The following is a 26463-nucleotide window of genomic DNA, read 5'->3' on the forward strand; positions in this document are numbered from 1 at the left end:
AAAGATAAATGGCGTACTAACCTTTAAAAACACGACCCAAGAACTTCTGTCCTGCCATACTTCTGTCTGACCAACAGAGGGGGTCACAAGTTCATATTCCACACTATTCACATATTCACAAATGTAAAACCCGGCATATGAAAAAGGCAATATGCGTAACATAAGCAATCTGTTCTTTCATCCAGCGGAAGCACAGCTAACATCTGAAACACGTGATGCTTTTACTTTTGGTGTTTTAAAGCAGATGGTGTTCGACAAGAAGGCGGAACATTTGCCTGCTGCTCTCAGATCAGTTCAGACCTGTGTTCAACACTGACTCCCTGCTGGACTACACGTGAACACTACAGGAGACAGATCTCCTCTTTTCCACAGAGCCACAACTTCATGTGCTGGAGACTCTGTGATGTCTGTCATTGGGAATGCAACGGCACAGACATTCAGCGTGATGTGAAGAGGGAATTAAATCCTGTTTTCTGTCTAACGAACGTCTGGATTCACTTCTGACTGAACTTGGAACAGTAAATGCGCACTTGCTCTTCGGCTGCAGGGGATTTTCAGGATGGCTTTACTGTGGCTCTTTCTGTTGATCAGAGGAAATGTGTGAACTCTGAAGTATAAAGACGAACACAAGTTTCACATGTAAGTAACCCAGATAGTTTTTATCGTCTCTATGTTGCTCTTAACTGAACATTCGATGCTCATCTATTAGAACATAAATAAACGAAGGAAAGTTGCTCCTTCACCACAACATTACAGTTAATAACTGTGCGCAATCGCCGGTGCGCCTCCCAAGTCATTTTTTCGCGTATGATTGAATTCATTTATAAAAGATTTTAAATAAACAAAAAATATTCCGAGTTTTACCGGGTTAAGAAATTGAAGAATTTCTTCAAAAATAAGCACGTTTTATTATGAGCTTTTGGAGGTGTCTCGATGCGAAGGATTAACGACGCCATTGAAAGTGATTTTTCCTCATTATTAATCAACAATATAATGCTTTTAAACTAGCGAGTCTTGTATCAGATAAGCGATGTCTGTTATGCGTGAACAGGTGAGTGCGTCGCGTTCAATGCGTTCGTGAGTTAAGTAAATATTATTAAATTGTCGATGTGAGTACGAAGTGTTTTTTGAAGCATCGTTTTCAGACGGCAACTGAAGTCAAAAGACAATTTAAAATCAAACGCGTTTCTTACATTCAACGCGTCTGGTCTTCAGAGACAGACGCTTCAAAACTAGACAGCGCTGGTTTATTCACAGACTGTTTGTTTAATCTGGAATCTTAAAATTGGACTTCAAAATCCACGACTTCGTTGCCTTCAGGGTTCTGCTACGCGGCTCGTTCAACACGCGCTGCGTTTATAAGCGGCTTGTAAAGTTAACATAGTTCAATAACTTTTATTAACGCGACTTAAGACCTCTACGATTAAGTAGACCTTCCTAAAATGATTTGGAACGGTAAGCTCGGTTCCGGAGAGCTGTTGAAGGGGTTCACAGCGCGCGCACGTAAAAACGCCCCAGCTGCGCGCGGAACCTCGCGGTCTTGTCCAAGGTGCTGAAATTCCGACATTCAGAAATATCGCACACAACAGTCATTATTTATATTATTTGTAATGTTATTTACCTGCTGAATTCGTTCTACACTACAGGAGGAGTGATAAAGCCGAAATTAATGTTAGATTAGAAATAAACGCTCAATACGAACACCAACCAAACTATCAACACCAAGAACTGCACAATTTTTTGTACATTTTTGCTAAATTTTCCTAATATGTACCATTGATCATCACTATTGGATTTATTAGTTTACAGTTGTCAATTCATTTTAATGGTAATGTTGTACATTGTCAAACCTGTGTGCTCGGGATTTATTTAAACATGACACGATAATTAAATAATAATATATTTAAATAGTGTGTTTAATTTAATAAACATAATTTACACAGAGATAAACATATATTCGAGTTGCCTGGAAAAAAAACATTTTGTACCATGTTCTCTCAATGTTTGGATACAGCAGTGAAAGAAATGACATTAAAACACATTTTACTAATAACATATGTATTTTAATACATTTATGTTTTATAAAAAAATATAGTTAATTAAATAGTAGACACACACAGATCATGCTGAGCTGCAGGGCAGGTGTGTGTGTGTGTGTGTGTGTTTGAGCTGGGTTGGATAAACAGAGGAGGTCTTTATCTAAACAAACAGAACAATGCAGTGTGTGCTGATTCTCAGTGATTTTATGGTTATTTGCATGAGGCCTGTGTTCATAATCATCTCATATGACACATGTTTCTAATGATGATGAACAGGGAGTCATCCTTCATATCTGTCCATTAGTAATGTCTGATCTCTGAGGATCTCCTGTCTGTGTTGACTGGTCATTGCTGTCACGGAAGCACTTTGATTAAAAACACTTGCTGTTTGAATTGATCCTCTGTTTTAGATCTAGCAAGCATGAACTCTAAAATACAAAACATTTCTTTTGTGAGTGTTGATAATGAGAAGCAGTGATGGTAATGCTTGAATCAGGAGTTCCGGCAGCAGTGGTGACCTTGGTTTCATTATTTGTTTTTTTCGGTCGTTATTTATTTGTGATGGCCCTCATTTATTCTCATTAAAGTGATCTGAGAGTTTCTTTCTTTGTGTGGAGACACTCTCGACTGCACTTCTAGTGTCCGGTTAGTCAGTTGTTATCTGTGAAGTGTAATCAAAGCGCTGATAAAAATGCTTGTCGTGACATTAAGGCCATGATGACCTTTGGCCCCCCGGGGGTCACAAAATGATCCGTGACAGTGACTCAAGGATGGTGGTTTAGCTACCGTAGCGTGAGTGTTCTGTCTGTCCACCAGTAACCTTCATGCCCACCCTTCTTTACTGGAAATGACCCGTGCCGTCCAGGGATTTGTATCCCAGTCTAAGTTTAGTTACTGGACTCTTTTTATCCATGATGTATAAAGCCACATTAGGCGACGGCCGTCCACTAATCTAAGCTTTGAGTGAAGTCTCATGGGAACATGGACCCTGCTGTAAAACCAATCCCTTCATCTCAATTAATTGATTACTTCTGTCCTGGTCACACTTCAAATGGACCGTAGTTTCTTTTAAATGACTGTCTCGTGCAGATTGCCAGTAACACTGAGTTTACACTATAGTCTGCATTGGAGCCATGTTGTATATTTAACAATTCACTTACTTTTTACAGTTTTGCGTGGTGGCCAAACCGCTTTACAGTAAAAACAGTAAATTGTTTCATATGTATTTAATTTTATATGATTTAACTTTTAGAAATGTTGTTTATAGCATTTCCACTTTTTGACCGTTAAAACATGATGTGACACACGTTCATTGCAAAATCTATGGTTACAGCTACAATCGGCGATCAAGAGCAGGAATTGAAATTCACCGCCGCAGCCCTAAGGTAGCGAGAAACAAGTTCTGGTTGAGTACCAACTGTATTTAAAATAAATATGTAATACATCGGCTTCCGACTTGTGTGTGTGGAGTTTGCATGTTCTCCCCGTGCCTCGGGGGTTTCCTCCGGGTACTCCGGTTTCCTCCCCTGGTCCAAAGACATGCATGGTAGGTTGATTGGCATCTCTGGAAAAATTGTCCGTAGGGTGTGAGTGAGTGAGTGAATGAGTGTGTGTGTGCCCTGCGATGGGTTGGCACTCCATCCAGGGTGTATCCTGCCTTGATGCCCGATGACTCCTGAGATAGGCGCAGGCTCCCCGTGACCCGAGGTAGTTCGGATAAGCGGTAGAAAATGGATGGATGGATGTAATACATCGTTTTTAATGTAAATACCATGTCAACAGTAAAGTTTCTGTGGAAAGTGAATCTCATTAAAACAATGAATGTGATTAAAATTATAAAGTGCAATTGTTGTATCAAACATAATAAATGTAAATTCAAAACAAAAAAGTTACAAATTAATCACTTATGATGTTCCATTTACGTTGCTGCATACACTGTGTAGAAAGTAGAAAGCAGGGTTATAGGACAACACATTTATTCTGTATAACAAGAAGGATTTTTTTCAGGATTTTCTGTATAACATTAATGAGATTTTAAAGGGTGAATTTTAATAGTTCTATGCAAAACTTTGGAGGGAAATTTGCCCTGATTATTTCTTTGTGACAGTCGACTCTTACACCTCTGAAAAAATCTCTCGTGTATCTCCAACACGTCTATCACACAGGACGATGTGTTACAGTGACACATACACTAGTGATTTTAAACTGTCCTTGAACCAGGGTAAGTCAGTTGAGTAGTGAACCCGGGGAAAAGGTTAACGCATTTTTTTGGCATCAAAGATTTGCAGCTTTGCACGTATCAATCACCTGTGCAGTGCTTTCAGGATTGTCTTGTGTCACTGGTGTGCTGGTGGCCGAGGTGAAACAGCACACAGTACACTGGTCTTTGGCTCATTTCTAATGGATTCTTCCTGTGCTGTCATTTGGGAGAATGCAGCGAGCCATTAGTGTAATGCACCGGCCGCTTTAATAGCTGCATAATGTGATCATCTGTGTAACAGGAACTTAACAGATGTGTGATTCATGTTTCATATTGCACAGACTCCACTGTGCTTTAATAATCTGTGTATAGTCATGCAGTGGGCGATATGACGTGTCGGACTGCATTATGATCAATTCATAGTTATATTTCACATCAGTATTTCAAAGACTTCATGCAGGTGTATATATTGTGAAGAGCTATCAAGAACACTTCTGCCACAAAATCAAACTAATGAAACACATGAATAATTGTCTATATAATGACATGGTGTTTGTTCTACTACCTGCAATCAATAATGATGTAAATAAATTCTGTTTTAATGTTTCTGTAATGCAATAAAAATCATCAATGAGAAAAACGAGAATTTAAAACCAAACACTAATGTGAAAGATCCAGGAACTTTATAATATTTTATAATTTGGAAGGAAAATGAGAAAGAAGAGTCACAGATTAGATGTCAATATTTAAATTATTTCTCATACAGACCGTTTCATCGGACGTGCATGCGCGTTTAACAAGTTTAGCCAAGTAATGCTTGTTATCAGACATAATCTACAGGCGCTCTATTGTTTGTGAATGTGTACCGGAAGTTCAGTTGTGGTCACAAAAGTGCGCATGTGCAGTAACCTTTGTTTATGTTTTTAGACATCCATGAGATTAAATGAAGGAAAAAGGAAATTTCTGCTCAAGTCTCATCTGCGTCTCAGATATTTCTCCTGAGAAAAAGAATCATTAGAGTTTGAGAAGAGATGTGAAAAATGTGTCAAACTGAGCTCTCATCAAATTGACTCAGATCCAGATGATTTGACCTCTACACCTCCATATGTGTTTAGAAAATTAAACTCTCATTTCAGTCTCTTTTTATTTCACCGCAAACATCTGAAATGCAACTGAGAACTCCATCAAATCTCCTGAGCTATGAAAGAGCAACTCTTTTCTGATTCAATCAAAATACAAATTTTTGTCAGTTCAGTTTGCTGTTGAGTTGAATTGTGACCCGAGCATGTTTTTGTAAGATTCACCCATGCACACAGGGCAGATATTAAAGCTAATACACACTGGCAGCTCAAAAAGAGCAGTTCGTTCTCTTTGAATACAGAACAATACATCATATACCTTTTCAAATGTATGTCATCATAAGAACTGTCTCTGAACATGTGCTCATACAGAGACACAAAGGTTACGTGCACTTAGAGGAGAATTCTGGGAATTTGGAAGTACCTTCGATGCACACAAGCCCATAGATTGGTTCAGCTTGTCTTTTGTGTCGGGCTATTATTGGCAAACTGTTCAGATGCATTCTGAATTACACACACACATCGATTCTGGCAACGGCCGGGTGCAATGCTGGCTAATGCTCAAAGCAAAACACAACCATCGCACTTTAGTTCTGTCACAATTCAATAGCGTGTTATCACGCCGCTTTCCTTTTTAAACAACACTAGAAGGCTTTAGCCTGCCGGACATCGATACCACAGTCCTGAACAAAAATAGCACAATGATGCGTTTTAATTTGTCTGTGTATTCGTACGCATATGGAGAGGTCAGCGGGCGGGAGAAAACAAATAGGAAAAGGAAGAATCTGTTTGCACAGTTTTCACCAAATCCCAGGCATTCATTTAGCATGTTTTCAAACCTCTCCTTGCACTATTGTCTTTGCAAGTCTATTGTACCGCACAAACGCACGCAGCACGCCAGACCTGTTCGGACAAATGCAAACAAACCAGATGGGCAGATGGACAGACAGAAAGAAAGCGAAATGATGTGAGTCCAGTTTACCTCAGAGTGAGGTGAGCTTCACCAAACCAATGAGAATAATTACAGCGGCATTCAGTCACTTACTCACCGGAAGCAGAGAGTGATATGAAGTGGAATACTTAAAGAAGATTAATGTAAGTGGGTCGCGCTGGTCCGACGCGCGGTCTGTGCTGGGCAACGAGAAAATCAATGCAAAAATTATTAAAATGATCAACATCGTGGCATTTCAAAATGAAGTGGAATTGATGGTTGGGCTGTTTGAGGACGTGCGTGATTTGACGAATAATGTGATTTTTAGATGGGAAATTTTTGGGAAAAGACAAAGAAACCTATTTAAATGTCTGGAAGCCACATTGCACAGTCTTTGCCCTCCGCACCAAACCACACAGACCATTACAGAGATTCACAAGCCATCATTTAATGAAGACAATAACAAATAGCTTTTCAAGTGAATTGTATTTTTCTCTATCATGTTATAAACAGATAATGCCCTCAGGGAGCGAACAGGAGAGCAATCATACTGAGAGCTGATCTGGTCCAACACTACACTGAGGTCCCTTACAAAAGAGTATTCTTATGCATAGTTCAAGTATATTTTAAGTGCACATTGTATTGTGCATTTACAAGTGTACCCTTTCAACTAGTTTACAACTAACTTTTTTGAGAGAGAAGTTTGCTAAAGCAGTTTTATTTTTGAGGGGGGCTATTATGTATGTGTATAACTATTTCATTAACTTCTATCTAGAACTAAAAAGATACACCTGTATTAAACAGCACATTTCAACGTTTTAGCAAACGTAAACATAGCCTAGTGGTTTTTAATCCCGGTCCTCGATCGCGACCCCCCCGCTCTGCATATTTTGCGTCTCTCTCTTGTTAACATACCTGATTTATTTCACCAGCTCATCAGAAGAGCACTCCATAAATGAACTGTGTTCCGATTGACATGATGGTCCCTACACAGTGTTCACTGCTCTCTACTCCCTGCACACGGGAAATCGGCTGAAGTAATCTTCAGAACACAAATTTGTGCTACACGACTGCCTGCAGCGTCTTCACACACGGACTAAATTTACTACGGAAGTTTGAAGTGTTATTTAACCGCAATCATGAGATTTGCATAGTAGTCACGCTTCGTGCACTTCAATGCCCTTTATTTCCACTTCGCAGGGCTCTTGCAGGCAAATTGAACAAACCTCTGAAGCGGTAAGAGAAGCATACAAAATATGCAGAGCGGGGGGTCGTGAGGACCAGGATTAAGAAGCCCAGCGTGGCCACCAGTCAAAACATTGGATTTACCTTTTCTGTGACAAGACGGAGTGTGAGAAAAGTTTCTGTTGAGAAAAGTCATATGCAGTGTAATCATTATCTTCAGCGACTCATACTCATTTTCTTCTTGCTCATCTTTTCGTAATTTATATAAAAAAAAACTGAATATTGTGCACCCGCCATCGCAGCGTATAAATTAAACTCTTGGCAGAAAAGATGCTGCGCACAACACGTGACATCATTATAACTTTGAAAACACAGGAAGCACTGGTCGATCAACCAGAGTAACAAATCAATAATTCCTTATTTTTTACTTTTTATTTGAAGCAGTCAAAAGAAATCATGGCTACACCACTGTGCTAAAGAGAAGTCACTTTATTTCAAAAAAGTGCATTAAAGGTTGACTGAAAGTACACTTTCATTCAGTTTTAACAATACTCATAGCAGACAAGAAGAAACTTGGTGTAAAGGCATATTTCAAGTGATTGCCATATTTCAAGTGAATGTTGATGAGGAAGGGTAAAAGTGTGCTTTCAGAAGAGCCAAATTTTTCATTTCTGACTCAACCATTCCTCTAACTCATAATTGTAGTGGATATATGGATTTCTTTTTGTTTATCTTGTTAAAGAAGCACTTTTACATGTTGTTCTACATTGATGACTCAGATCAGTGAAATTGTTTGCCAAGTTAATGGCTCGTGAAACACCTGACTCGTTCAAATGAATCCTCGTGTTTGACTGTTGACTAATGCATTCCCAATTACAACAGAGAGCGTTTTTAGATGACTTATATCTCTAGAAGGTTTTTGTATTGTAACATGAAAACAACAAATCTAAAAAAAATAGTTTAAAGGTTCTGCAAAGTTCACGTAAACAACCCATGCCTATTCATAAACTGTATAAGACTTCAAAGTGGGCGTAACACACGGGGTTTCTGCCAATCTCATATTAATCTTGAGGACCTATACAGTAGTATTTTATACGTCGTATCTTCGAAGAGTATTTAGTTTGATCACATTTATAAAAGAGAGATACAGCTGTACGATTATTCTCGTGTTTAGTACATTATGCACGTACACGCCGATTCCCAACAAATCACAGACATATGATTTAGTTTGACTCACCGCGTGCAGTTCATGTCCAGCATCTGGGACTGTGCCATCTATAAATTTCAAACAATCTCCAAATCCAGTGTTATATCCACCGCTTATTTGAGAATCATCACTGAAATGCTGTGAACAAAAAAAACACACCTCATCTTCTCTCACTATCGCAAGAGTAACGGGCCACAGCTGCAGGCCCAGAGCACAGCCAATCTTGATGCTAAGCAGGTCTTCCTATCGCTCATCAGTTGACGCATGGGCGGGCTCTTTCTTTCGCTTTGCCATGGGCGTGCTATTCCAGGAGAATTTCCCTATAAAAGGAACAGACTTATAAAACTTTCCGGAACAAGTTGGAGTGCTGGGAGTGTATCAAGCACAGAAATACTACATTATACATCCAACTCGTTTTTTTAACAAGTTGACCATGTTAAGCATGAGAAGCAAACAAGTTTAACAGTATAAAGAAGTCAAAATGCATGACATAGCATGGTATCACGCCTTTAAGAAATGTAATATAAAAATATAATGGGTTAAATGGGTTAAAAAGTCAAACAAGCTAGGCTTGTGTTCAAAAACTCGATTAAATATCTTCCTGTTTTTTCAATAAGTTAAATGTATCCTCTCTATCGGGAATATAAAATTGCATGTTCCTTAACCATCAAAACCACTCGAATGCACATCACATCATAATTACAATCTCTAAACTCATATGGAAATGAACCTGAAGACAAGTCAGTGAACCCAGTGAATAGCTGAAGCCAAATCAACTGTGTGTTGTGCTCCAGATAACACAACTTCACATTGGGAGTGTGTTGAGCTGCAAAGTAACAGGAGCTCTAAACGTATTGTAAATTTGTGTCCTCAACTGTAGGAAGTTGTGTGTGGTGAAACATTTGAGCAAATATCATGCGTGACATGCTGAAACAACAGACACACACACACAGAGGGTGAGGTTTGACCCCCCGGGCGAGCCCATTAGCTCAGGACGTGGAGGCCAAATGTTGTGCTAGTGTGAAAGTGACAGCTGAGCTAGAGAGAGAGAGAGAGAGAGAGAGAGAGAGAGAGAGAGAGAGAGAGAGAGAGAGAGAGAGAGAGAGAGAGAGAGAGAGAGAGAGAGCGATGGAGAGACTTACAGCAAAACTGGATTTTTCAGGACTGATTTCCACAGTCATTCAGATGAAATCAGATCCGTTTGCTCAGCGTAGTCAATATCCGGTGTAATGTCATGATGGATAATTTGTACTACAGTATACTCCATTTCCTTATACGTTACTGTAAATAAATAAATGTAAATCTCTAGACCCCCTTTACACCGACGTCAGGCTTATGGGGGGAAAACTAAAGGTTTGCCTATACAAACCAGCACAGATTCACCAACATTAGGAGCTTAACATATCATCTTGTTGTGTTGTTTAGTGGCACAATAGACACAATACAGTCTCTAATTTGGTATTTTAAAACGCTTAAAATTACTTACTGACGATGCTGTAGTTAAACGCAATAATACTAGCGGACAGAAACAATCATCAAAAATGCTGGCATTTCACTTCTTAACACTTAAGATTAAAAAGCTATTGTCTATTGTTGGTGTGGATTATGATTTGTGTCTAAAAATATCTCATGTATGCCCAAATCATAAACTGGGGAACTAGGTTATTTTTCAGGCAGCGTTACTAACTAACTAACTAAGCTAACTTAGTTAGTTATACATCTCACCATAACTATGGGTCAGAAACTAAACGTAAAGGAAACTGTTTGTCATCTCTTTTCTTTAGTTGCCACAAGTGGATGAGTATAAAGGGAGATGAAACAGTGAGAAGGTTCATGTTATGTGTCAGGTCTGTGGTTTTCTAGGTTTCCTGGCGTTTAAGTTAACTTTTTCAAAAACAATCGCGTTCCTTACATGTTCAATATATTAGATTGTGACAGAACTAAAGTGCGATCGTTGTGTTTGGCTTTGATCATTAGCTAGCACTGCATCCGGCCGTTGTCAGAATCGATGGGTGTGTGTTATTCAGAATGCATCTGAACAGTTTGCCAATAATTACATGTTCAACTTCAAATTTAATCCGATTTTTTCTAGTCCTTGTCAAAAAGCAAGCGAACAAAACGTGCTACCACGTGTGTTATCCTGTCCAGAATTTTTTTTTGTCATGCTGGTTGGAATGACATCTAAGCTCCGCCCACAATTATTTTCACAATGTTAACTAACAGTAAAGGCGTCTATAGGCTCGTTCGACTTGATGGGGCGCCGCAAAATTTGACAGGCAGATGACATCAAAGTACCGCGAGAGCATCTGAAAAACAGTACCCGCAGTACTGTAATGTCATCCGCCTGTCGAATCTTGCGGTGCTGCATCAAGTCGAACAAGCCTAATGTCAGAAGAGAATATGTTTCAAGAAAATGTACAAATGCTGTTTGGGTTCTGAATTACATAAACTATAATACCGGTATTGTCAAAAACCAAGATATTAAAACCATGATTATCAATGTTAACACTACATGACAATACCATCATTTATTTAACGCCCATTTAAAATTATCCTTTAAAGGTATGGTGTGTGATTTTTTGACATGTTGGTTGGAAAATTCTTTACATCCTGATAGCAATCAAATAGTACAGTGGTCAAATAATATGTTTATAATTATATTTTGTCTGTAAAAGGAGTAGAACTAAAAAACGTTCGCCCAATCAAAACGTTCTGGGCGAACGCTGTGACTGGTCATATGTACATTTTCATCCAACGTATTTTGCATAGGACTGCGCACCCTGTTCACGCAGACATCATACGTCATCAGTGCGCTCACGTCTGCTGTGTCAATGTAGGGAGCGGACAATCTGCAACAATCAAACTTTCCTGCGGAACCAACAAGTAAATCTACAAAACGAAAGTCAGTTTTTGAAAAAGCAGTGACGAAAAAACGTCTTGATCATGAAAGAGAAAAAACTTAAATTTACATCGGTTCAGATCTTACATGATGGAGATAGCTCCGGCAGGCTAAAAGTTTCTGAAAGACGATACCATGGTTGCTCTCTTTCTTTTGGACAGGTATGTACATGCTTGGAGAAGAATTTTATGGATTAAGTATGTAACTCGAAATACACCCATGTGTCTGGAGGAGGCGTTTCTTTGGACAGCGAATTGCTTAGAGGGTGGGATTATAATTTTCGTGCTAGCAGGCTAAAGTTAGCGCCTTTCCAAATCAACCACCCCACCTTTAAGCGACACATTAGTTAAAAACTCTTTCCACTTCCACAATTTGTATGATAGTATTTTTTTTGTTTGTTTAAACAATTGGGATAATATCATGATTGTGAGTTCTTTTGGCCATGACAACCCTGCAGTGAAAATCCGGTATCGTGATAGCCCTATTGAGACATCAAAGAATTTTCCCTGGGTAGGATAACATGACAAAATCAGATTTTTACTGCCAGTCTGAAAAAAAGCCATTGTGGTTCAGTTTATGAACAAGCTTCAACAGGACAGAGTTGGTTAGAACCACAAAAGCGAATCTACATGAAAAAGTAGAAAATAAAGTATCTGAACTGATTTCTGTGCGTTAAGTAATCTTTTAGATTTGCAAGGACAAGAATTCTGATTAAACAGCTCAATAGTGTCTTCTAGTAGATGTGGGCAGTTCTCAAATAAGATAAGCAATGGCAATATTCAGATTTGAACATCAACTCGTGTCACATTAAAGACACTCTACACCTGTTTTTGACTCTTCCACCGTTTATAGAATTGAAGTAATATGCGATCACATGAGCACAACACTTGTTAATTTATCACGACGGGAGTCACTGCTGATTGGTTTAATGGTACCTGTTTTTTTTTACTGCTCGTTTTACCACCAAGACAGTCAAAAACTTACAAAGAAACTCGGCAATCAAACACACTCAGACAGACACGGGTTCAATCCTGAAGATTTCAGTGTTTGACTCCTTGAGTAGCAGAAACGTCTGTTTCAAGCGATGGAGATATGATGACAGGCTACACCCACGCCTCGCTCGGCGGCAATCGCCCGCTTCTTGCTAACAGCCGGCCTTTCAATGCTAATCAGTATATTAATCACTAATTGCTTCCCCACGCACGCAGACCGCTGTTTCCCTGGAAGGTGAAGGATCGGGGAGGGCTTGATTGACAGGCCGTTCAGTGGGCTGCTGTAATCACGGAGGAGAACTCTCAATCCTTGCGCAGTTAGCATGCTAGCAACACGCTAATGACGAGGAGAACGTGTCGCCCTGAAATTAGAACGCCCACTGAAATCAGACTCAAGTGACTGCTTGACTCCAACAGGCATCTCGAGGATGAGTTTCGCTCATATTTGTAAAATGTCGAGGCAGAGAGGTGAGGCATGAAGTACTGTAGTTATGCTTAATCATGTCTCGAAATTACTCGCCGGGTGGGGAGGGCGGAATCTGTTTCGCAGGCCTCGGGTGATTCGGATCATTGTCTCTCAGTGCCGTCGCTGGTGGAGAAATACCACAGATCATCTGTATTACTGTATACAACCCATTCTGATATCTCACAATAAATCTGATGTGTTAAACTGACGAAGATTTGCAGATTATCAGTTTTTGTGTTCAGCTTTAAACAAACAGGGATGTATCAGCTTTCAAAACCAGCATATTTGGATAAATACCCTGATATATTGACTAACAAGTCTAAACTTGCTTTGTATTTTTAATCTATAGATTTCAACAAATAAATGTCTTTTGCTCAAATTCATCTTTGTTTAAATAGTTTGTTTAAGGGTTGGTTCAGCCATTTACTCATCCTCATGTCAAGCTTGTATGACAAGACATTTTGAAGAATGTTGATAATCAAAAAATCATTGGACTCCATTGACTTTCATTGAATGAACACAAAACCACAGAGACATGTCTCAAAATATCTTTTTGTGTGTTTCACAGAAGAAAAACTTGCATACAGATTTACAAACACATGAAGAGCAACCCACAAAATGCTCTCTTAATATGACCATCCCAACCGGTCCAACCAATGGATGCTAGTAGTCCAGAAATGAAAAAACGAAAAACTATTTAACCAAAACTACTCAGCTATCACCCACACATAGAGACATTCAGGATCTAAGGTTCAATCCAGATTAATGTTGCTGTAGTGTCCTGTGAAGTCACGGCTGTTTGGACGATATAAGAGAGAACAAAGATTATAAAACACACATAATCAAGAGAATGTGTTTGACATGAACTAGGATCAGGTTATTCATGTGGGGAAAGGAAACTGTAGACTGAATGGACATAGCACGCAGATACACATACACAAATAATATATATATATACAGTATATACACAGTAGAATAAATGTATTATTAAAAGCAGATTATTGGGAGTAAATACAAAATTCAGAAGTTTTTATCCAGTCGTAATAATTTCTCCAGAAGGATTTTCACGACATGCCAATTGTTTCCATTCAAGTTATGCTGTTCTCATTTCTCTGTTTGTCTCATTTAATCTCGCTGTGCTCACAACTGTGGTTACCGCGTTAGATCCGTCACACAATGAGCATGACTATTCACCGATGACATTATTTACCGCGGGCAGTCACTTACAGTGTTAATTAGGAACATGGGGCCCCGAGCTCTGAGGAATTGAGCTGCGGTCGCTGTGACCGGGAGGTTAGATTAAAGCCACTTCATAATCCCATTGGGTTTAAAGAATTCAGTAATGCATTCTATTATGATGTATTCCTCCTCATGTGGTTGTAAATCTGTATGCTAGTCTTTCTTCAGTGGAACACAAAAGAAGATATTTTGGGACATGTCTCAGTGGTTTTGTATTCATACAATAGAAGTCAATGGAGTTCAGTGTTGTGTGGTTTTCAACATTCTCCAAAATATCTTCTTTTGTGTTCTGAAGAAGAATAAATCTCGTACAGGTTTGATATGATGTGAGGATGAAGAAATGATTCAAAGATTTTTGGGTGAACTTTTACTTCAAAAGAGTTCAAAAAGAGGTCAAAGGAGTTTTTGAAGAATATTCACACTGGTCTCTTTCAAACAACAGTGAATGGCGTAAACAAGTTAGAAAGTATAAATCATAGAATATACACAGTTGAAATATTCTATGGACGTTATGTTGCAAGTCTTAAAACAAGACCTCTAAGGGAAACAAACAAAGTATTTCCTAAAAATCTGTCTGCCTGCTAAACACCTTATGTTCCACAAAAGTGTTTTCTTTAAAACTGCTTCGAAAGAACACAGATTGGAGAAAATAAAACTGAATTAAATGTGTCTGTCAAATACGAAAATACTTTCCTTCTAAGAGCGACTGAAAGGATTTTTCCACTTTTATCTTTCTAAGATATTTTGATCAGTTTCGTATCATTTTGAGATTCTTCTCTGTCTTTAATATGATAAAACTCAAAAGACCCAAACAACATGACGGCTTCTGACTTCACAACACTAAAGATTTGATGATAACAGGTCTGGAGATTTTCATTCTGCTACTGAGAAACCGAAAGGGTTAAATTCACTGTATGTTTTCCTGTCGATGGTAAACATTGTAAAATGTCAGCGCTAAATGAATTCATCTTCCCGAGCAGAAAGCACAGCTCACACTTGAGTGTTAAACTCTAAATCACAGCGCTTGTTAGCTGATGCGCCCCGTGCTTCTCCAGGGTCCACGATTGCTCTTTCTCTCGCCTGTGACATTCTCGTGGTTGTTTGCGTCGGATCTGCACGAGGGACCTTTTATGATGTCATTTCTGATATGTCTCTCTGGTGACAGAGACTGTACTGACATTTGACTTTGGCTCTGTAACTTCTCAGTGTCAAGTGAGCAGATAAGAAGCATGACTTCATCGGGCTGCCGACACCATCGCGGCCCCTAACACCAGCGAACGCCATGACTAAACCTGGAGGAATTCCAAACCAGATGAACAACAGCAGCACTTCAGTCTTAACCAACTACACACCCTAATATTTAAAATTTGTGACATAACATGGCGGACCAAATTAATCTACTATCAAAGACATAATATATATTAACAAGATGCGCAACTGAAATGAATGGAGTGGAATGCAACGCTCAATATGGGTGTCTAGTTAATAAAGCCCGCCTTCAAGTAGAATGATCCAATCGTCAATCGATAAACACTGATGATTCTCAGCGCAGTAGCTGAAGCGACCTCGAAAAAGGTGATTTTAAATGCAATTTCAGCTTAGCAAACTGAAGTTATGGTTAAGAATATAACAGGTTTAATCATTGATCGGCAATATGCTATCTGGAAATATCTTCCTTCCACCATTAAAAGAGATATGACTGTTGACCTGCTATGACGAAGAAAAAAAATACCCAGAGACGTACATACATGGCCACCGAGTGGCACGACTACCATAAAACGGCCTTTGGAATGGTTTTGATATAAGGGATCCAGATACCTCCACTGGGCATGCATACTGCAAAACCGCATCATTTTTGTCAAGCTGAAATCAGTTGATTGATGTTTTTAAATTATTGTAAGTTTAGGTTTAGGGTTGGGTAGGTGTTAGCTGATGTCATTTATTGTAATTATATGGCGAGATTTTTGAACCACTTCCAGCCGTAGCTGTATCCCTCTAGCACCAACCCTTGGGTTTGTCTTATTTGTAGGCTATTGTTTAAATCCACCCATGTTCCTCTAAAGTCATTGATGTACACGTCATGTTTACATGTTGACACCCCAGCAGACATGATTGTTTTGTTTGGCTGCTCTGATGTACAGAGCTCTGGCCTGGAGCGGTCGGACCCGTTGAAACACAGAATCATTATCTCAGTGACAAGCTGCTCTCCTTCATAGCCATCAGAAGCGCTCGCCCCCGCAGCCGAGAGAGACGGAGGGTAGCGTCCTAAGGTAACCCCGCAGCCATCCGCCCATCGCCCGCCGGACTCGCTTTCGTCTTGTTGCTCAATGTGAGACACACACTCTCCAGCAAATGAAGCGAGAGAGGTCAGACGGGTTTTCTCAGACAAACTCGACATATGCAATGGAAAAGAAGTCACTTTCTTCAAGAGTACTTTTGTCTTGTTTCACAGTATAAGTATTTCTGCATCTTTATCACAAGATCAAATGACTTGAGATGCTAAATCGTGTTTATAATCGTTTATTTTTGTATTATATTCAGATATTTTCAAAATAAATACATGTTTTACCCCACTGACAAGCTGTCATGTGCAACCTAATGCATAAAGTTTATGCTCAAAACAAGACTAATGTTTTTTTTGCCAATGGGGTGGGACAAATATTTTAAGTTATATTTGATGTATATTATCTCACTATTAATTAAATAATATCGAATGGAATTTTGCTTCTCAATTAAACAAGTAGACTTCTCTAGTCTTTATACTGGAAAACAAGTTTTGTTAGTCTTATGTAATTTTTTTAAGAAAAAAAAACAATGCTAAATACAAACAAGAAAATTAGAAAATCCATCCTGAAGGAAAAATGCAAAAGATTGTGATTTTACTGTTTGTTATATTAAGAATATCCAATGCCCAAGTGAACAGTATTTAGCATGCTGAATTCATTTAGGTAACTGATTGAGATTTAGCAATGCAATTCTAATGTGTTGAGTTTAGAGAAAAGTTGAACATAACTGTTTAAAACTGTAACAAGAAATGAAATACCTGGAAAAAGAGCTTGCTTTAAATCATCCACACCGTATGGGCCGGTCTGAAGGTAGAGGGTCAACATCACCTGTTTAAATAGGTCAAATTCACACAAACTGCACTGAAATTCAATTGACCAAATACTAACATATTAGTGAGGACTTTCAAGTTTAAAGGGCTGTCAAACGATTAATTGCGATTAATTGCATCCAGATTAAAAGTTTGTGTTTATGTAACATATTTCTGTGTAGTGTGGATATTCATTTTCTATTTATAAACACATACATGTATAAATATTAGGAAATATTTTTTATCAAATTATGTATGTATTTATATTTACCAATAATTAAAATTATTTATAAATGTTTGTTAATTAAAAAAAATATTTTTTATATATGCATGTATTTGAATGTGCTTATAAATACAAAATTATTATGAACAGTACACAAATATTGTTATAACACAAACATTTATTTTGGATGTGATTAATCATGATTAATCGTTTGACAGCCCTAAAAAGGCACACTTGGTCTAGATTAAAGCACTGTACATTTCGACAATCTCTTGACAGGGCAAGACGCATATATTTCAGTAAAGAAACAAACAGTTACTAATATAGAAAGTATAATTAAAATCAGATAAAAAGACTCTCACCATATTATACTGAATAATGTGTCAATTAGAATGTGTGTGGGTGCCAAAGCTGAAATTCAGGGCCACAGAAGCCGGTGTTGTTACCAGAAGCTGCAGGGTGAGATCTCTCTCTCAAAGGATAAAACGCAGGCAGAAATTCTGCTGCCGGGCAAGAAAACAATTCCTGCATGTTGGGTTTTTGTTCACTTCTGCTGGACACAATGTGGGCTACACGTCCTTCTGGGCCATGAGCATCTGAAATGATGAGGAAATAAAGACAGACATCAGGCTGAGGAAAGACATGATCTCTCATAGAAACATTCATTCATTCATTCAGTGAAGCAGGTGATTATTTATTTGTTAGCACACAGTGTTCTGAAATGTTTCTTTTAAGGTTTCTAAACTAAAAATAATAGAATATATACAAAATAAATACTATAAAAAATATTTAAGAGAGAGATGATAAATTGAGATACGCATACTTTAATTAACTGAAGAGGTATACACACATTTACACACGACACACACATACCTATCTTTTATATTCACTTCACGTTTTTCATTAAATTAACAGTAGTTAATCATTGGAGTTATTACAGAAAAACATCATTATACAACTGCATTTAACTCTTGAAGCCGACTCCATTTTCAATGTTGTCTGCGTGACGATCGCGTGCTCCAGGTGTCACCTCTCCGAACATTCCAAGTCGAGTCTCGTGACATGACGTGTATAAACTGTATTTTACGAAGTGTCACCGTTAAAAAGCTTTTAAATGCGTTCCAGCACACCCCCGTTTGACACGCTGTACTTTCTTCCATCTCGCAGTGCACGCGAATATATCTCAAAATATTATTGAGAAATCACAACAGTCTCTGTTTAGAGACATTCAAAGGCTTGAATTTGCGCGTTATTGTTTGCTGACAGGTGCTTGTCGGGTAAGGACGAAGTTTGAATCTGAGGCAAAATTAGTTGTCAGCTTTATTTATTCAACGCTTTGTTCAATTTTCATTGAAAATTTTCAATTTTCATACAAATAAAAAATTCCTATATAAAGTAAAACTTTAAAATAAATAAAGTCGAAAAATAAATAATCGAAGTTGTGTTCGACTTCCTACGGCGCTTTACAGGCCGATCAATCTGTAACATGGACGTATCGCGAGATTCAACTCTGCTCCGTGTCCGTTCGAGACTCTCTCGCGGTAATCTGATCGAATAGTCTGCGCAGCGCCTCATGAAGTCAAACGCACAATTTCGCTGCAAAATAGACGACGATTTTACTCAATTAGATTCGTTAACGCGTTCATTTTGATCCATTTCTAGTCAAAATGATCTCAAATTCTGAGCAACTAAACGTTGACGTCACAGCTCTCCTCAATTTCAGGTGATTTTCAGGCAGTATTGGGTAAGTTACTCTGAAAAAGTAATTAATTACTAGTTACTCATTACATATTCAATAGTGTAATTAGATTACTTTCCAAATTACTCTGTCCAAAAAGTATTTAGTTACTCATTACTAATTACTTTCTATATCCTACATCGACCTTGACTAGTTAAGTGATTCAAGGATAGACATGAAACGGCTTATTGAATTCATTCAAATAATATTATTAGCTGACCAAAGTATTACAAATGTGAGAATTATACATTAAATCACAGATTTTAAAGTAAAACTTTGAATTTTGAAGTCAATTACGCTATTGCACACGCATATATTTAACAAAGTATTTAGTTTAATTACATCAAAAGTAACTGTAATTAAATTACAGAAAACATATGAGTAATCCCTTACTTTACTTTTTCAAGGGAAATGTAATTAAATTACAGTAACTAATTACTTAGTAACTAGTTACACCCAACACTGTTTTCAGGTACTGTATCATTTTCATGGACGTCACAAACAGCGTGGGGCACTGGGGCATGTTATGCCTCAGGTTGGATCATGGCAGCAGTGTGTGTTTGTACTTTATATGCGGCTACTGTACCATATGTCTATATGTACATTAACTATTTGGCATGAAAAGTATTTCAGCTTATTTGATTGTTTTTGCTCTTTATATAATATTTGCAACCCAAAAAGTGTATGTGAATAATAAGTCTGACATCTTCTATGCATACGCACACACATGTAACATGTTGAAGCTTTACATCAATATAGCTGTGTTCAGGTTTTTTATGTGCAGATGTTTCTATTGTGCTCTGCGATTGTGGCGGCCGTGACCTCACACGCATGCTTGAACAGATGAAAAATGATCTCTCGTCCAATCATTCAATTGAACGGAGAAACAGATGGCCCAATCTGCGTAAAGACACTCACTCACAAGAGCACACTTTCACGCTGGAGTACTGTCTGATGTGGATAATAGCATCACTTTATTTACAGACACGTTCAAAACCCACAACGGTATCATTTATATTCGTGTCATCTGAGAGCTTGTGATGGTGGCTTCGTGTTTCTGAGAAATCTAAGATATGCCAAAATCAACTTCAGTGCAGGCCAGCTGCCACATTACCATAGAACGGTTTGCTTTGTGAAGCACACAAAGACTTGTGCATTAAAATATAAGAAATTTTATCTATTTCATAACTCTGTTGGGTATTCTCTGAGCAATAACATGTCCCGTCTCTTCACCCCAGCTGTGAAGTCACCACTCGGACAGGAGCCTCAGGATGAGAAGATGGCAGCCATACTGTTTCCACCGGGTCCTGACAGTCTACACCGGTTCACTCGTGAGTCCCTGGCTGGAATCGAACAGCGGATCGCTGAGGAACAGGCCCGGAATGCCAAAAAGTATCAGGAGGATCTGGGCGACGTGGAGCCGCCCAAGTCCCGGGCCGACCTGGAGGCTGGCAAACAGCTCCCTCGAATCTTTGGAGACATTCCGTCGGAACTGGTGGGCGTCCCTCTGGAGGATATCGACTCATTTTACTTCCAGGACAAAAAAGTGAGTGTATCGTAGCGTATCGGAAAAAATGTGAAGGTCTGAAGAAGGCAGATCTCAAAGACTCTGTTCCAAAACGTGGTGTGCTGTCTACATAGGATCCTAACTTAGATGGGTTTGGGTGCAATTTATGCAAGAGGCTTGGCTCTGTTTTAAAGGTCACTGTTAGCATGTTTCTGAGATAATGACTCTAGGCATAATTATACAAAGCATGCACAAACATCACCTTACGTCAACAGATCTTTAGTTTAACAAAATAAATCAGTTTTTTCTTGATGGTTTTCACCAGCCAATGAATAATATAGTCAACATTTTCTTCTGTTCTCACCTCCCTGATCTTATTGCAATGCATAGTGGGATTGTCTTGGCCGTAAAATCACAAGCATTCTTGCGTTGGTTGATTTTTGCATGTTAACAATGGTTAAGTAAAGGGTGGCTAGCTTTGCAGTTGATATATTAGCGCTGAATGAAAGTGTTAGCGGTCTGGGATGAATAGCGTGAGTCAGTGTTAATGCTCTGGCTGCTGTGCTGGCCTCTCACTCATGCACTCCTCCTTTCACAAGCTCACAAATCTCCATTTCTATGGACTTCAGCTAAAAGTTTTGACTCAAAAATGCCTTTTTAAGTAGAAATGCTTCGTTTAGACTCGGCTAAGCTGCTGCGGACGTTAGCGCTAAGCAGGATGACTGAATTGACACTAAACACAGTTCGTTCTGTTACGGGCCACGAGATTTCCTGCTCCTTTGGATATTTTTGCAAACTCACCCTCACTTTCAGAGAGCTGAAATCTTAAAGGAGGCATCATTTGTTGTGTGTATGAAGTCCTGACGTGCTTTATGAATTTAATCTCTTCCGGATGAAACGCATATGTGTTTTTCTCGCAAACCACTGAGAAAATTACCTGTGTTTTAATATGAGTTTACCCATGAGAAATGTAATCCCATCTGGATAGCGGTGTGTGTTTTTGAAATGTATTTTTTCATCTTATAGAGTTAAATGCCAGGCAGGGTGTTTGTGAAATTGGCATTCTTCCTTTCATAAGCTTTTCAGAAATGATCGCAGTGTTTTGATCTCTGCCTCACGCGAGCAGGTCTGAACGCAGCATTTGTCATTATTGCCTTTGATTTGTATGTTTAGTATTTCCCCCTCATGCAAATGTCATTAATCATTCTGTAAATCCACAGCAGCGAGCGCAGCGTTTCCCTCTGTCCTCCTTCGTTGTGTTGTTACCCTCTGAATCCGCTCATGTGGACCCGGCAGATGATATCCCAGAGGAAATGTGAGGAAAGTGGAAACAAACGAAGGCAAACTTGACCCAGTTGTTACGTAAGAAGCGAGAACAGAAGAGCGGAGAAAGCAGGCTGTTTTCAGAGGTTATAAAGGCCACTGCCCTGACACGTGGAGAACGGCTGCAAGCGCGTCGCTGGAGATGACGGCGTGCAGCGTAAGGGGTTTGCCTGTGCATTTTGCCACAGTGGCAGTAGTGAAATATGCTGACCCTGATGCCGCCCGCCCGCAATTATTCTTTACGCCGTGACTGCTGGCATTATTTATGCCATGGGGAGGCTGTGTAAATCGAGCTCTGTAAGGGGGCCATGAATCCTCGGCAACCGAACGGCGTGTTTGTGAGAGAAAAGCTCCCTGGTAGCACGAACCATGGCGACAGACATGAGTCCCGCGAGAGCACGTACCCTCCCTCGTGCCCTGTGGTAATGTATTTGCGTGTAGTGTGCGCCCCGGAGTATTGCTTACAGCTTTATCATCGTAATTATGAGTTTGGTTGAAAGATTTGGTTTTATACCCCTACCGAGATGTATTGAGTGTACCACAGTTATCTAATAAAATACCACAGTTATCACAGTAAAAATGTGGTGACTCGGAAAAAGCCACCAGTGTCATAAAAAAGAAAAAACTGATCAAAACAAACGAAAAACAAGCTGAGGTGAAAACGCATGTCAGACTGCTTATAAAACATTCAAAAGATTCAAGTTTATTCCTACAGGAATTAATATTAATTACATATTAAAACAAGACCGTTCTTAAAAAAACATTGTATTATAGAAAGTGGAAGGCAGGGCGTTATTGAATATCTTTCCAAATATTCCAAAATGTGTACTTTCTGAATAAGTAATTGTCTGTAGCGTTTTACTCAGATGGTTATATTCGTAGTTCTATTAAGAATGTCTGTCATATTTTATGTAAGATGTACATTAGCGACAGCGGATAAAATCACAAATTAGTTTTTTTGGTAATGGATATCATCTGTGTTTTAATTTAAGAATATTCAGTGTTGGAATGGTTTTATGAACAGTTTTTTTACCTTCATATGTAAATACGTCCAATGGCCACATATATTGGCTTATTTTGCCCTAAAATACAGTCTAGGTAGTCAGCTCCCTTTGTTTTGGAACAGAGCTGATGTCAGTACGTTACTTGCACATTCAAATAATTTTCATGTATTGTCAATGTGAAATGCTTATTCTTACTAACGTTTCTCTCCTGATTCTCTTCTTTTCTTCAACAGACGTTTATAGTACTGAACAAAGGGAAGGCCATCTTCCGCTTTAGTGCCACTTCTGCACTCTATATCTTTAGTCCTTTTCATCCTGTGAGAAGAGCATCAATAAGGATTTTAGTACACTCATATCCTTTCTGCTGCTATTGATTTCAGATGACTTCTGGAGTTTTGCATTGATCGTGATTGAGTGAATGGGTCTGTGTGTTACAGTATGCGAGTCTAACCCGTGATTTCAGCACTAAGGCTATGTTCACATTTGACTTCTTTTTATTTAAAGAAAAAATTGACAATGCTTTTTTTTAGCAAAAAGCTTTCAGCATTGTGGTTACAAATAATTGCTGGCAATGACTTCGGAGGCAGCGTTTGTTTGTGAATGCAGCTCAGAGAAAAAGATTCAGACAGGCTCCATAGGCAGCGACTTGAAGTCTATTTGCATTGTAGACAGAGAGCGTCTTTGCAATAACCAATCACATATCGAAAAACTACAATACTATTTTCTCTCTAGAAATGCAATCAAAAGTTATTGAAAGTGAAAATTAAACTTACATTTATACAAAACTATTCTCCCACCGGCGTTTCGGCCGGCATTTAATTTTTCCGAGCCTAATCCTGCTCGACCAATCACCTTCCCTGCATGTTGTTATGGAAACGACAGGTCTCCCTACTCGCTTGTCATTGGTTACCAGTGAAAAAGTTGCTTGACGTCGGGAGTTTTTCTCAGAAAAGTTGAATTTTCCTCAACTTCAAAAGACACTCTGAGCTGCAGTAAAATACACCATTGCTGGCATTTAAAAAAACAAGCTTTCAAAAAAGTAAAGATCTCAACATAGCCTAAACTGCATTTCTCCATTTGACTGTAAAGGACTTTAAAAGTAAAATTAAAGTAAGAGTGAGAGTGGAACATTATATGAATACTGTATGACGTCTAAACATCACTGAGATCAAATTGAGAGCAAATGGAGACGTTTCTTTGTTCTCAAAAAAATACCCCTGTGTCTCCTCTAGAGTTGCAGGAGAGCTCTAAACTGTGCTTACTGCTCAGTCAGAGATCTCAGTAAAAACTGGAACATTTCTCATCAAATTCATATGATTGGATATTCTATCAACATTATTTTATATCTTTATACATGACAGCTGACTCTTCGGAGTCATAAAAATTTCGGAACCAAAGTCGATACACTAAACATAACTGAGTAATGAGCGAGCAACGTCTGAGCAATAGAGAGAGAGTTACACAATCATCAGGAACATGTGTAGTGAGCGCCTCTCTCTCTCTGACATTCAGAGGCTATGCCACGTATGAGCGTCCGTTTGGCTGAACAAAGCCCAGTTCGGATGGCTGTTTTGGACCCTCTCTGCTGCTTAAAATAGCCAGCTGTGCTGTAAGGCCTGCCCGAGGTGTTGAGAAATATTGGGCTTGTGGCACTTTGCTCTTGTGCAGTTGATAAGCACGTGAAGAGGATTTCGGTGAAGGTGCTGTGATGGTCGTCTCCGTCCCCCTTCCCCTCATGCCCCTTTTACGGTTTGACTGCCCACCAGGCATCCAGTCATCCAATATCCGCATAAGTGCAGTCCCGTGTGATATAAAGCTGAACATACTCTACTGAAGGATTTTCTGAAGTATGACACAGACGCTCATAGATGTGGGTTGAAGGCGGGGGACCGGGTTTTAAAAGGGTTTTTCCATTGACACCTATTAAGAAGTGTCCACGTAATCTGATGAAACAAGTCTTGCACTTCCAGGGTTTCATATGCTAGCTGTCTTTGAGATGATGGCGATGCTGACAGACCATCTAGGTACCAGCTCATTGGTTGAGGTGTGGCATGCGTTCTGGCGGTTAGAAGTGTTCACGTTTAGATTCCACCCATCCCTGCTAACAGCAAATTTCCCGAGAGAGTCGAAGCCGGGAAACACGTTTGATTAAAGCGTGCAACAAGAGCGCATTCATAAGGTGAGAGCGTCCCGCTGAAGTGATTGGACTCATTAGAGAAATTTAAGAGATTTGATTCACAGATCAGACAGCTGAAGAAACGGGCCTATCAAAGCGAAACACAGTGTTTCCCAGAGCCGTCTGTGTCACCCGTGTTAACAGGTTTGCCCAACTTTGATCATCACATATGCTCCAAAATGTTTTAGGTACGACAGATGGGTTTAAGGGGATAGTTTACGCAAACATTATTTCAGCATTTCTTCATGTCCTCATGCCATATTAAACCTGGTTGAGTTTCTTTCTTCTTCAGAACACAACAGAAGATACTTTGAAGAATGTCGATAATCAAACAACACTGAACTCCATTGTATTATCACAAAACCACTAAGACATTTCTCCAAATATCTCCTTTGGTGTTTCACTGAAGAAAGAGTCACATACAGATTTTATTTATATCTCTTTAACTGCAGTATCAAACTTCGTGTTTTAAGGAACACACAGGCGGTTTAAAGGCTAAATTTTGTGATTTGATGTAAGAGGAACAGCAGACATTGAGTGTGAATTACAATCATACACGGAGGTCTTGAATCAGCCCTTAAAGAAGAAAAAGACCAAAATAAAACCTTGTGGGTGTTATTCATTATAAGACGGCGTCTGCCTCTTCAACGTTTAATAGTTCAGCTGTAATTTTCAGTGTCACTTAGAATAACAAGCAGCTGTCATTCTGTTAGATTCCCATAGTGTACCTGTGCTTCAAAGATCTGTAATTAAACCCTTTCAGTGTATGTATGTATGATCCAAATATAAATATATAAAGATAAGTATAGATAAGTAATTCTCAAGATTTGACTATTAGAATTACTCTTTTTTCCAAAAACTATGGGATGCAAAAAAAGGTTTTTCTTTGCTCGAATGTTGCTCTGTCATAGCTCAAGAGAGATAACATACAGTTGTGAAAAAAATCAGGAGACCATTTCAAAATTATTTTCATCTTTTCTAAATTTACCATTTCTATGTATGTGTTTAGATACAATGATCATTTTTGTTTCATTCTATGAACTACTGATCAAAGTATTTAATCAAAGTATTGTTCTATTTGCATAACATGAATATGCACTGCATTTTTCAGACCTCAAACACTGCAAAGAAAACAAGTTCAGATTCACTTTTAAAGAAACA

At 38.8% G+C, this 26463-nt stretch overlaps 1 protein-coding gene and 1 long non-coding RNA gene across 7 annotated transcripts in view; one reads left to right on the forward strand and one right to left on the reverse strand.

Annotated features, from left to right (window-relative positions):
* Window positions 1-220: 220 nt before the first annotated feature.
* Window positions 221-26463, forward strand: part of scn5lab (sodium channel, voltage gated, type V-like, alpha b) — a 102184-nt gene continuing 75941 nt past the window's right edge. For 2 of the 6 annotated variants that reach the window (XM_056739001.1, XM_056739002.1), the window contains exon 1: window positions 24794-25305. Coding sequence is in view for 4 of the 6 variants with exons in the window: in XM_056739000.1 (XP_056594978.1) it covers window positions 20572-20838; window positions 23360-23477 (385 nt within the window). In the remaining 2 variants the exon portion in view is untranslated. Of the gene's footprint in view, window positions 640-18707; window positions 18832-19126; window positions 19299-20176; window positions 20197-20276; window positions 20416-20530; window positions 20839-23359; window positions 23478-24793; window positions 25306-26463 lie in introns of those variants that run through there. The other 4 variants (XM_056738998.1, XM_056739000.1, XM_056738999.1 and 1 more) reach the window with 4 other exon arrangements.
* On the reverse strand, window positions 13575-18563 carry LOC130413641 (uncharacterized). Its single transcript, XR_008905519.1, has 4 exons — window positions 18428-18563; window positions 18001-18150; window positions 17281-17350; window positions 13575-13793 (listed from the first exon to the last, which is right to left on the reverse strand). It is a non-coding gene; the product is annotated as an uncharacterized LOC130413641 (long non-coding RNA).

The sequence above is a fragment of the Triplophysa dalaica genome, chromosome 23 (genome assembly GCF_015846415.1).
Source record: "Triplophysa dalaica isolate WHDGS20190420 chromosome 23, ASM1584641v1, whole genome shotgun sequence".
Taxonomy (NCBI): Eukaryota; Metazoa; Chordata; class Actinopteri; order Cypriniformes; family Nemacheilidae; genus Triplophysa; species Triplophysa dalaica.